Source organism: Eriocheir sinensis, chromosome 28, assembly GCF_024679095.1.
Source record: "Eriocheir sinensis breed Jianghai 21 chromosome 28, ASM2467909v1, whole genome shotgun sequence".
Classification (NCBI taxonomy): Eukaryota; Metazoa; Arthropoda; class Malacostraca; order Decapoda; family Varunidae; genus Eriocheir; species Eriocheir sinensis.
In genome coordinates, this window is record NC_066536.1 from 805,692 (window position 1) to 818,161 (window position 12,470).

Here is a 12,470-nt window from a genome sequence, read left to right on the forward strand (position 1 = left end):
TATCAGCTACTTACTGCTCTACTAAACACCCATAAATATAAGCTTTAACTGGCCCGCTGGAGATGTTCCTTTACGGGGGAGCGGTGCCGACAATGGGAGCGAGCGAGGGATGGAGGGGGAGGAAGGAGGATCGAAGGGGGAGGATGGAGGATCGGAGGGGAATATTACAAAAACGAATGAAGGAGAGAGAAGGAGGGGGAGCAGTCTAGGGCGATGTGAAAAGGGAGGTCAAAGGAGGGGTTGTATGTGGAGGTGGAAAAGAAGGAAGAAGAAAAGGAGGTAAAGGGAGAGGCTGGATGTGGAGGAGGAAAAAGAGGAGGAAGAGGAGGGGGACGATGATTAAAAGGGAGAATATAGAGGAAAAGAGGAAAAAAGCATAAGGAGGACAAGAAAAGAAGAAAGGGAAGATGCAGACGATGGATAAGGAAATGATGATGAAGACGAGGAGGAGGAGGAGGAGGAGGAGGAGGAACAGGAGGAAATTTGATACCCTGAAGCGTGAACCTTTGCTTGGGGGACGCGCGAGAGAGAGAGAGAGAGAGAGAGAGAGAGAGAGAGAGAGAGAGAGAGAGAGAATGGATGAAATATTATAATGTACACGAATTATGAACGTAAAAGACATAATACGATAGATAAGAGGAAGACAAATGAGAGAGAGAGAGAGAGAGAGAGAGAGAGAGAGAGAGAGAGATCCTTACGAAATTTCATTCCTTTGCCAACTCGATTTTCATTTTTATTTCGGTTCTAATCCACTCTCGCCTCCTCCTCCTCCTCCTCTTTTCTTCCCCCTCACTCACTCTCGAAGGACAAACGAACGAGAGGAAGAAACGAAGAAAGGGAGAAAGGGGAAAACGAGAAAAAAAAGGAGTAAAAAGCTAAAAAAAAATCCCCCATTCCCCCTTTCCAGTAATGGGTGAGTTTTAATCCTCTCTAAGTCCTCCTCGCTCTCCTACACAAGTCCCTTTGCCAACTATCCTTCCTCCCCTTCCTTCCTCCTTCCTCTCACTACCCTTCCCTTCCCTTCTCCTAGCTTTCGTTAATTACCCAAAGGAAGTTTACATGACGATGGTTCAGCTGCCACGCTAATGAACGCGTGTGTGTGTGTGTGTGTGTGTGTGTGTGTGTGTGTGTGTGTGTGTGTGTGGTGGTAGTAGTAGTAGTAGCAGTAGTAGTAGTAGTAGTAGTAGTAGTAGTAGTAGTAGTAGAGGTAATAAGTGGGCAGTATTAGTGGCAATAAAAATAAAAATAATCATAAAGGAAGCGAGGAAAATGGGAAGGAGGGTAAAGTTACGTAATAAAGCCAATTCTGTGTGTGCGTGTGTGTGTGTGTGTGTGTGTGTGTATGAGAGAGAGAGAGACACACACACACACATTACCTTGCCTTACCTGTGTGCGTGTTTCGGCCAGGTGAGATGAGGATAGGTAAGGGGAGGGAGGGAGCGAGGTAAGAGGGGAGGGGGCGGAGGAGCGTCAACCGGACTCACCTGTAACAAAAAGAAAAGGTAATCTCATTAGGGCGAGCAAGGATGTGACGTCCCTAGCGCAACGTTCTAACCCCCCCCTCTCTCTCTCTCTGTCTGTCTGTCTGTCTGTCTGTCTGTGTCTGTCTGTCTCTCTGTCTGTCTGTCTGTCTGTCTGTCTGTCTGTCTGTCTGTCTGTCTGTCTGTCTGTCTGTCTCTCTCTCTCTCTCTCTCTCTCTCTCTCTCTCTCTCTCTCTCTCTCTCTCTCTCTCTCTCTCTCTCTCTCTCTCTCTCCCCGCCGTATTGTTATTGGTCACAAAAAGTCGGGCGCACCGTAGATGTGCCAACCCTCAGGTATATTTATCGCGTGATTAATTAGCTCGGCCAGGTAGGTGAGGCTCTGTTCCTCCACCTGGCGTTTTCTTGTCCCTCCTCCTCCTCCTCACTCCCCTTCCATCCCCATTCTTTTCCTCTCCCATTTTCTCTCCTTAACTCCATACCCCCTCTTTGCATCCCCATCCTTCTCCATCCTCTTCTCCCTCCTTCTTTCATCCGGTTATTCCATTCTCTCTCCGTCCACCATCCTCACCATCTTCTTTTCCTCCCTTCCATCCCCATTCTTTAGACCTTTACCTTCTCCTCCTCCATTTTTCGTTTTCTTCTAGTATCCTCCTCTTTTCTCCGTCCTCCTCCTCCTCCCTCTTTCACTTGGTTACGATCCCATTCTCTCCTCTTCCACCATCCCAATCCTTTCCTCTTCCTCCCTTCCATCTCCATCCTTTTGACCTTCCCTCTTCCTCCTCCTCCCCGAATCACCGGCTCTCCATAATGAAGGCCTCATAACCCAACCTAACGACTCTTTCTCTCATCTTCCCCGCATGTGTCCCCTGCAGCGCCTACCTCGCCCGCCGCCCTCCTACTGAGGGGCGGCGGCTGGCAAGGGCTGACCGGCCGGCTGGTGGTGGTGGTGGTGGGGTCCGAGCATTGAATATTACAGACAATGACAAAGCTGGCGGTGATGAGGCGGTGGTGGTGGTTGGGTTGGAGTGAGGTTGGTTTGAAGTGGTGGTGGGGATGGATTGGAATTGGTGGTGGTGGTGGGGTTGAAGAATGGCAAGGTGGAGGTGTGGTTGGGTTGGTGTTCGGTGCATGGTGGTGACGCGATAGTGAGATGAGGTGGTATGGTATGTGTGAAGAGGAGACACACAGGGAGGGGGGTGAGAAGGGGAGTGATATGCTATGTGGCGCGGAGCGGAGACGAGGGAGTGGGTGGGGAGAGATAAGCAGTGAGAGGGGGAGGAGAGAGAGGCTGGAAGGGGGGGAGGGAGAAAAAGGTGATATTGTATGTAAAATGATGGTGATAATGATGATAACTGAGAGAGAGAAAATAGGGGCGGGAGGGGGGAAGGGGGGGCATCTGTTGGCGGCAAAAAGTGTTGGGGAGAGTTGTTAAGCAAGAAGCGCCTCCCAAATTTGACATTGTGTGTGTGTGTGTGTGTGTGTGTGTGTGTGTGTGTGTGTGTGTGTGTGTGTGTGTGTGTGTGACGGGGCTGGCGGTTTAGTGAGAGAGAGATAAAAGTGGTATATCGGGGGTGGGGTGGTCGGGGCTGGGGGCTGGGGCTGTGAGCTATGGGGTATAAGTGTAGGGGCTGGCGGGGCGTGGCTGGCTAATGTTAGGGGTGTATGTTAAGGGGGCGCGGGGGGAGGGAGGGGGCAGTCTATGGGTGGGGGGTAATGACGGATACAAGTCTGAAGGAGGCCCAGACTTACCACGCTCCCCTTCTCCTCCCCCCTAATGCCTCTCCAATCCACTCCTTCCCCCTCCCTTCCCGGCCCCCTCCTCCTCCTCCTCCTCCACTTTCTACGTGTCATGTAACCCCTTCACCTCTTCCATTCTGCCCTCTCCCTTTTTATCGTCTTTCTTTCCCTGCTCTTCCCGTCCCCTTTCTTCTTCCCCTTTCCTTTCTCCTCTACAGCCCCCTCCCCCTTTCTTAGTCCCCGTCCGTTCCTCCTCTACGACCTTCCTCCTCTTTCTTGTCTTCTTCCCTCCCTTCCTCCTCTTTGACCCTCTTCCTCCGTTCCTCCTTTCGCTTCTTCTACCTCCCTTCTTGTCAATTTGTTGTTTATTTTCTCTATGACCAAGACTCTACCATCTCTCCTTTCCCTCCTTCCTTCCTTCCTTCCTTCCTTCCTTCCTACCTCCTCCTCCTCCCTCGCCTATCTTTCTCAGCCTATCAGCCCGACGCTACTGGCTCCCCCCCTTCCCCACGCTTCCCCATCCCATATCTGGAGTGGGCTGAGGACCCATCTCCTCTGCATCATCAATCACAACCATTCCCACCCATCACCCTGACCCATGCCCTCGCCCCCCCCCTTCGTGCCCTCTCCAACACTCATCAACCGTCCCCTCCCCTCCCTACCTATAACCCAGGCCCCTGACTCCACCATTATCCCCACCTTTCCCCCTCGAACGTTACCTCCCCTCCCCTCCCTGTCCCCATCAGCCATTTCTACACCATCATCTCACTCCCTGCCCCCTTCATCACCCTCCCTGCGGCACCCCTTCCCCTCCTCTCTCCACATCGAACACCTACGGCCAGTCACCCCCACCCCCCTCAGTCCAAAACCGCCACCCCTCCTTGTCACCAGCGTTACCAAATTATCGTACTCAGACACTCAGCACATCGTAATTTTCGGTTTCTGACTCACAGCTATCGCAAACAGACATCAATAAGTAATGATTTTAACGATAATTTAACTGGAATTTCGTAATCTGTGTGGGTAGGAAAGTTTCGGGGCTCTGGAACTGATAATTGCAATGTTTTGAGTACGATATTTTGGCAACGCTGCTTCTCACCCATCCCTGGTCTGGTCTTCCCTCGCCCTTACCTATCTGCCCACCTACCTTTCACCCTCCCTCCCTCCCTCCCTCTCTATGGATCGGTGCGGCAGCCTTGGCGTGTCTGGCTGGAGTAGTCATCCTCCCCTTTGCCCCTAACCTCCTCCTCCTTCTTGTCTCCCTATTACTAAGGATGAGCTCCCCTCCCCCACGCGGCACCCTTCCACCGTACCCAACCCTTTTCTCCCTATATAGGTCCGCCAGCAATCTGCCGTTTCCCTCCCTCCCTCCCCTCCCATACACTGGCTGCATTACGAAACCTCCTCACGTACTTATCTGAGGGGGAGGGAGGTTAAGGGTGAAGGGGTGGAGGGGTGGAAGGCCCCGGTGTGTGTGTGTGTGTGTGTGTGTGTGTGTGTGTGTGTGTGTGTGTGTGTAGGCAGGAAAGGTGGTGGAGCAGAAGCGAAGTGGTGGACGAAGAGGAGGAGGAGCAGGAGGAGGAGGAGGAGGAGGAGGAGGAGGAGGAGGAGAATCAGGCGAAGAAGGAGGAGAAAAGCTATTGTGTGTGGTACCAGGGGTCGATGATAATTATACAACAAAACAACAAAAACTACTACCACTACTATTACTACTACCACTACTATTACTACTACCACTACTTCTAATACTACTACTACTGCTGCTACTACGACCACCATCACTGCCACAAGCGCTATGCCTAATTTTATCTCCGCAATTACCACCACCACTAACATCCATTACCAGCGCTATCACCGACAACAGCCTATCATTATCAGGTGTGTTTAGGCGCGCGGGCACACACACACACACACACACACACACACACACACACACACACACACACACACACACACACGTGGACATACACACCAATAAACACGCGTCAGATTTACTACAATAAAAATAAACCCAAAGTCGACCCTCGTGTGTACGCTTTCAAACACATACGGACACGTGTATGTATGTATGTTTGTGTGTTTATGATGAGGATGTTTATACACAACAAGGCATGATTCACTACTAGGGTCCTGCAACTACTACTACTATTACTGTTACAAGGCTACTTTCATTACTACTACTACTACTACCACTAAAACTACTACTATTACTACGTTGACCACTAATTCTACTACTACTACTACTACTACTACTACGACTACTACTACTACTACGACTACTACTACTACAACTACTACCATCACCACCACCACCTCAGTCACTACTACTACTACTACTACTACTACAACTACAACAACTACCACCACCTCTGCTGCATTCCCATCACCGCCAGCACCGCGTCTCCTTACGAGGGAGTGTGTTGCTTCTTCTTATGTGGGGCATCAGGGAGCACTGGAGGAGGAGGGGGAGGAAGGGGGAGGAAGGCTCTGGGGTGACTGACCTTACAACACCCTTGGCGCCATGCACACACACAAACACACACACACACACACACGGGCATGACACAATATACACGCATATGACCCCCCCCCACTACATACCCACTACCACCACCACCAACAACAACAACACTACCACCACCATCAACAACAACAACACTACCACCACCATCAACAACAACGACCAAACCCACGAACACCTAAGAGTAACGACGACCTTATTTCGGGCCTACCACTTCCACCCACGCATCCCCGACCCCCTCTCCCGCCCCCGCCCTCGCCCCGCCGCCCTTCTCATCAACATAACATGAGCGAAGTAAGGAAACGCCTGTCACAAACCTGTTTGAAACGTGACTCTTCACCCGCCACGCTACCTGCCTGCCTGCCTTCCTCACCTCCGCTCCTGCCTCCCGCCCCTCACCTGCCACGGGGAGGAGAGGGAGAGAGCCGCCATGCCCCTCCATCTCTCCCTCTCTCCGTCCCTCTTGCTCCTCCTAGACACCCAATAGGAAGGAAAGTTTAAGGGTATCTTGTGTCACTGTCCAAAGAAGCCGCCATGAAGCCAAAGGTGTCCCAGACTAATGTAATCTACGACCGTGTGTGTGTGTGTGTGTGTGTGTGTGCTACAATGCGCTCCGGTTACGCTTCATCATAGCAGTGAAGTCCGTGGGCTGGGTTGGAAATCGTTGCGTCATAGCTCTCTCTCTCTCTCTCTCTCTCTCTCTCTCTCTCTCTCTCTCTCTCTCTCTCTCAAACGTCTCTTCATTCCTTTCATCTCTCTCCTGTCCACTTCTTTTCCTCTTCTCACTCCTCATTTTGCCATCTGCTCTCTCTCTCTCTCTCTCTCTCTCTCTCTCTCTCTCTCTCTCTCTCAAGACGACAGATCATCGTCTCCATCATCATCCCCACACCGCCGACTCACTATCCCCATCACCACCAACATCAAACATCACCAAAACGTCACCACTTTCCACACACTTGAGGAGACGGTCATCACATTCCCTCGCACCACCACTACATCCTTCTCTCCACAACAACAACTACTACTACTACTACAAGAGGCGGTGGAAGGTAGATAGCATACTGTAGTAGTCAGTGGATTGGAGGGTGCCAGGAGTGCCGAGGAGGATGAGGAGGAGGCACAGGAAGCGAGGTCTAGTGATATATGAGGCTGAGAGGAGCTGAGAGTGGGAACTGAGGAAGGGCTGCGAGGAAGTGGGCGCTGAAGGGGGGAATAATTTTGTCTAGGCTACTGAAGGGGAAGCGGAGGAAGCTCTGTTAGCTTAAGAATAATATGTTTAGTAAGGTTTGTAATACTAAATAAAGATGGTTGTCGGCCACAGTCATCGGCGGGGTGGGGCCAATGAATTGCTTTGTGAAAGGATATGAGAAAAGATACCGCTCACAACGCAACTCTAATGGATGGAGGCCCGTTAAAAAAAAAAAAAAAATATGAGAGGGAGCTGAAGAGGGAACAGACTCGGGTGTCACAAGACGAGGATGGGGACGGAAGAGGTTTACCATAACATCTAACACACGGGGCGAGTTTGATCATTTAAGCGTGTCCTGTGAGAGGGGCAAGACCAGGGGCTGAAGAGGGACACAAACACATAACGAGACGGGGGCTGGAGAGGCTTAATCAGTCAAAACCATCACCATAAGCACCAATTTTTACTATTATTATTCCACTACTTAAGCAAAAGGCCTTTCCCAATGTTCTCAATCTATTATTCTTTCTGATGTTAGTCTACTACTCCATCCAGCACCGATAATAAGGTTCTAATTTTAGCTCTCCACTTGATAGTCTCTCCGCCTTGGCTTCTGCAATTCTTGGGTTACGCAACATCGAACCCGCGGGTGACAGGATTCAACTGGGCCGACACACCAGACCGCCTACAGACAAGCCTCGCCTTTGGACGTGCCGTGGAGGCCGCTGGCAGGCTGGCTGGTTGGTTGGGTAACGTGGTAGGGTGACTTGCTGGTTGGCTGCATGGGGGCGGGGGTAGGGAGGGAGGGTTGGGTGTATGGGGGGTGTTTGGGCATAGCGGCGGCCATGGGAAGGACGGGGCAGAAGGGAAGAAGACCTAAATAAGCAAAAAGCAGCCCGTAAATATGAAAGGTTGGATCCCAGGCACACACAGAGCTAAGTAGGAGAAAAAGACGCATAGGGTTTGTAGTCTCAAGCTGCACAAGGCCTCGAAACTTACGCGGGGCCCGGCCAAGACAAGCTTGACAACGGAACCTCGGGAGGGCGTAGGGGACTCCGCGGGGCTTTGGGATGCTCGGGGCGGAGTAGAGAGGGCTTTCGAGTAATTCCAGACAGCCAAGGATGCTCTAAGGAACAGCAAACGGGAAAATAAAGACTGATAGAGGAACTGCAGGGACTCGGGGTAACAATGGGGGACTAAAAGAGGCAGAAAAGGGGGACATTAAAAGCTTGCAAAAACAGGAATGGGGACTATAGGGAACTCAAAATTGGACTAAGGCTTGGGGAACATATAGAATAGCTGGGGTTACTCTGGGGAGCAATGGGGAACTTACGGCGGGACTGGGGGACTCTAAACACACGAAAACAAGGACTGCGGGGCTCTGGGCGGCTTTAGGGCTCCAGGGAAGAGATTAGAGGGCCAGGAGGGACCTAGATAAACTAATACTGATCAGGCACGCGAGGATGTGAGACGGCGGATTGGAGCCACGGGGGACTGGACTGACTGGCTGGCTGGCAGTATGAGGTGAACAAAGGGGGGCGGCTGGGGGAAGGAATGGAGGGGCCGCGTTGATGGGATGGCCTCCACTACCCCGCCAGCGCCGCCGCCACCACCACCCATCGTCCCCTGCTCACGGTCAGGCCTGTCACATAACTTAGAGCGGGGCCCCAATGCTTCCCGCCCGCCGCCGCCGAGTTACGAGCTGGGAGGAGGCGGAGGAAAGGAACAGGGGGGGATGATGGCATAGGGCGGTGCGGGAGGGGGGAGAGAGAGGGATGACAACACACACACAGACACACACACACGAACAGACGGGCGCCGCAAAAAAACAGCAACATCGGCAAAAAACAGGTCTAACACAGTGGTCTCGGTCGTGTATGCGTGCGCCGCCAAGGTATGTTAATAGTGATGTTTGTGATGGCCAGCCGCTGCGGTCGAGAGCGTAGCGGCGGCAGCATCAGGCGTTGTGGTGAGCGGGAATGCGGGTCTGAAGGGAAAGAGGGAGGAGGGGCGGGGCGAGGCGGGGCTGGGAACGGGAATGAGAAAGTGGGAGAAGGAAATCATGGAGGAGAGGGAGAGGCGAAGGATGTGGGACTGGCTTGGGTCACGAGAGAGAGAGAGAGAGAGAGAGAGAGAGAGAGACTAGATATGGAGATAAGACAATACAAACTTAACTCATATCCAGAATGCTACAACACACACACACACACACACACACACACACACACACACACACACACACACACGAGAGAGAGCAGCTCGCTTCACATTAATTTTATAGTCCAGGTTTCGTGTTTTCTCAACGAGGGTGAATCAGGCGTGGGTACGTTGGGGGAGACTCGACTGCATTTCCTTCATGCACCATTATCAGGCAGAGTCTCAGGCGCCGCTGGAAATACTCTCTCCAACGCCCAGACTAATCACCAACGAGCTTTATAAGAGGAAAGAAAAGCAATAACAACAGGGAAGGAAAGGAAGAAGGCAAGATAATTAATGTAAGAGAATAGGAAAGGAAGAAAGTAAAAGAATGAAAAGGAGGGAAAGAAGGAAGGAAGAGGGAAAGGGGAAAGAATGAAAACTAATAATCCTCTCCATTTCCCGAGGAACGAAACGCAACAACAACAGGGAAGGAAAGGAAGAAGGCAAGATAATTAATGTAAGAAAATAGGAAAGGAAGAAAGTAAAAGAATGAAAAGGAGGGAAAGAAGGAAGGAAGAGGGAAAGGGGAAAGAATGAAAAATAATAATCCTCTCCATCTCTCAGACTGAACACATGAAAAAATGAAAAAAAAAGCAGTGAAGGAAAGAAGGAAGGAAAATAAGAAGGAAAGAATGAATGAAATAATCCTCTCCACCTCACAGACTGAACAACGACGAACACATGAGGAAAAAAAAAAAAAAAAAAAAAAAAAAAGGAAAGAGAATGAATGACAGAAAATAGGGAAGGAAGTAACGAAGTAAAAGAATGAAAGAAGGAAGAACGGAAGTAATGGATAACCGAAGAAACACGAGAAAGAGAAAAAAAAAAAACAGGAAGAAAGGAACAAGGAAAGAAAATGAATGAAAGAAACTGAAAGGGAAGAGAAGAAAGGAAATAATGGAAAACTGAAAAGATAAAAGAAAGAAGGGAAATGAGAGAGAGAGAGAGAGAGAGAGAGAGAGAGAGAGAGAGCACGAACAAACAGAAAGATAGGTAGATACAAAGAGTTACAGATATACATGACACCTGCTGACCGCTTCGATGCCGGTGAAACGGATCTAATGCATTCGAGATGACGCGAAGAAAACTAAAAAGCTGAGGTCTTAAAGAAACGAGGATAAGAAGAGAAAAGAGACAGGATTACGAAAACGACACACTCATTCCTCCTCCTCCTCCTTTCACATGAAGATTAAATGGAGCGGCTTCATTCCCGTGTGCCTTTCTCATTTATGATCATCTCAGTTACAAAAAGTGTGTGTGTGTGTGTGTGTGTGTGTGTGTGTGTGTGTGTGTGGTATTAATAGTATGATGTCGACACGGATAAAACGCAGAAAAAGATACAGAGAGAGGCGCCTAAGTGTCATGGTGTTTGCCACTGACACCTGCTCTCTCTGTGTGTGTGTGTGTGTGTGTGTGTGTGTGTGTAATTCACCACGGCCTGATCACGAGTTGGACTCGTTTTCGCCAGCAGGTACCCTCCCGACGAGACAAGTGCTCATTATCGTCGATCTCTGTGTACTGCCAGGACCTCACACACCACACACCCCATCCCCCTTGCTCAAGGGGGGACAGTAACCACTCTTAGTCAACCAAAAAAATCCAGCCTGAGCGGGGCTCGAACCGCCGCCTGTTCGGCCGTTGAGCCTCGCAGCGCAGAGCTCTAACGATTGAGCCACCGGAGCGGTGTTTTTTTTTTTTTTTTTTTTTTTTTTTTTTTTACATATGGCCTATTGCGCTGGTTGGCTATTCAGTAGGGGCCTGATAGTCGGCCGTAGCCCGTCATGGCGCAGGCAATTGTTTTTAGTGGCGCCATTATTATTGGCTCATGCTGCCCCCCGGAGCTCATTCTTGATTTAACTTGCACAGCTTCTTCTAGAGTCCGGGTTGATGGGTGGTCTTCAGGACAGCATGTGGGTAGTCTTAGGCCACTCGGCGGTGACTAAAAAATCCCAGGTGGTTAGCGGCGAATTCGAACCCGCATCATAGACAACGCGCCGAATGCGGGGCCGGCTGCTTCCCTTGCTTATCAAACGACCTGTCTCTACTGTCTCCCTGGTGAATGACACACACACACACACACACACGCACACACAGAGGCGTCTTCGTGTTCCCGGTGACCCCATAACCCATATCATACCCGTAGGCAGTTCACCTCTGTGCTGAGAGAGAGAGAGAGAGAGAGAGAGAGAGAGAGAGAGAGAGTTTGGGTGAAAGAAAATTAATGATAAAGAAAAATAGGAAAAAGTAAAGAAGGAAGGCAGGAGGAAAGAGAGAATGAAATAAAATGCAAGAAAAATAGTGAATAAGGAAGAAAGAAAAAAAAAATAGATTGAAGGAAGGACAGAAAAAAATAAAGTGAAGGAAAAAATTAGTGAAGGAAGTAAAAGAATGAAAAAAAGTAGATTGACGAAAAAAATGAGTGAAGAATGAAAAAAAATGAAAGAAAAAAAAGGAAGATGGCCGCTCACACCAAACAGCCAGAGGACAGCGGCGGGTCGGCAGCAGGCAGGTGAGGCCGAGGACTAACGAGCGCCAGGTGAGGGCCAGGTGAGTGTGCAGGACAGGTAAAGATGGTTATGAGGCGAGGCGACCTGTTACTCTCACCTTATTACCTTAAATTACCGACTCTCTCTCTCTCTCTCTCTCTCTCTCTCTCTCTCTCTCTCTCTCTCTCTCTCTCTCTCTCTCTCTCTCTCTCTCTCTCTCTCTCTCTCTCGTTACCTGTACAGTACGTCCACCTGTAGCTCTGCGAGGACACCAACCTGTGGAAGAAAATAAATAAATGTTAGCGTTGTTTATTCACATGTTAAAATAATGATGATAACTCTCTCTCTCTCTCTCTCTCTCTCTCTCTCTCTCTCTCTCTCTCTCTCTCTCTCTCTCTCTCTCTCTCTCTCTCTCTCCCGACAGCCAGCCTATCACCCTGTCAACCACCCATCCCGTCCACCCTTCCGTCCATCCGCCTGCGTTAGTTACAACACTCCACAAAAAATAGACCCACTCAGCCCACCCACCACCCATTCCACACGTCCCTTCCACCCCCCCTCCTCCTGCCACCCACCCCCAAAACCCCTAATCCATCATACCCCTTCCTCCCATCTTTTCCACCTCTCTTCCACTCGGCCACCAAACACCAACTAACCTCTTAACATCCATTCCATTTTCACCCACAATCGTCCACCCTATTCCACACATTCCACCATGATCTCTCCTCCACAAGCTGTATTCTCTCTCCTTGCGTTACAGTCAGTCGTATTTAGGGTCATATACTCAAACATTTCGGCGTCCAAACACACACACTTAACCCGTCAGCTGAGATTGGTACGGCTTCGGCTTTCACTGGTAG

The 12,470-nt window shown here is 50.2% G+C and overlaps 1 protein-coding gene across 1 annotated transcript in view; it reads right to left on the minus strand.

Moving 5' to 3' along the window:
* The window catches only part of LOC127004353 (uncharacterized), a 115,982-nt gene that overhangs the window by 28,504 nt on the left and 75,008 nt on the right, over positions 1–12,470 (minus strand). Inside the window, exon 2 of the mRNA XM_050871938.1 lies at positions 11,846–11,886. Coding sequence (XP_050727895.1) covers positions 11,846–11,886 — 41 coding nt within the window. The remainder of the gene's footprint in view (positions 1–11,845; positions 11,887–12,470) is intronic.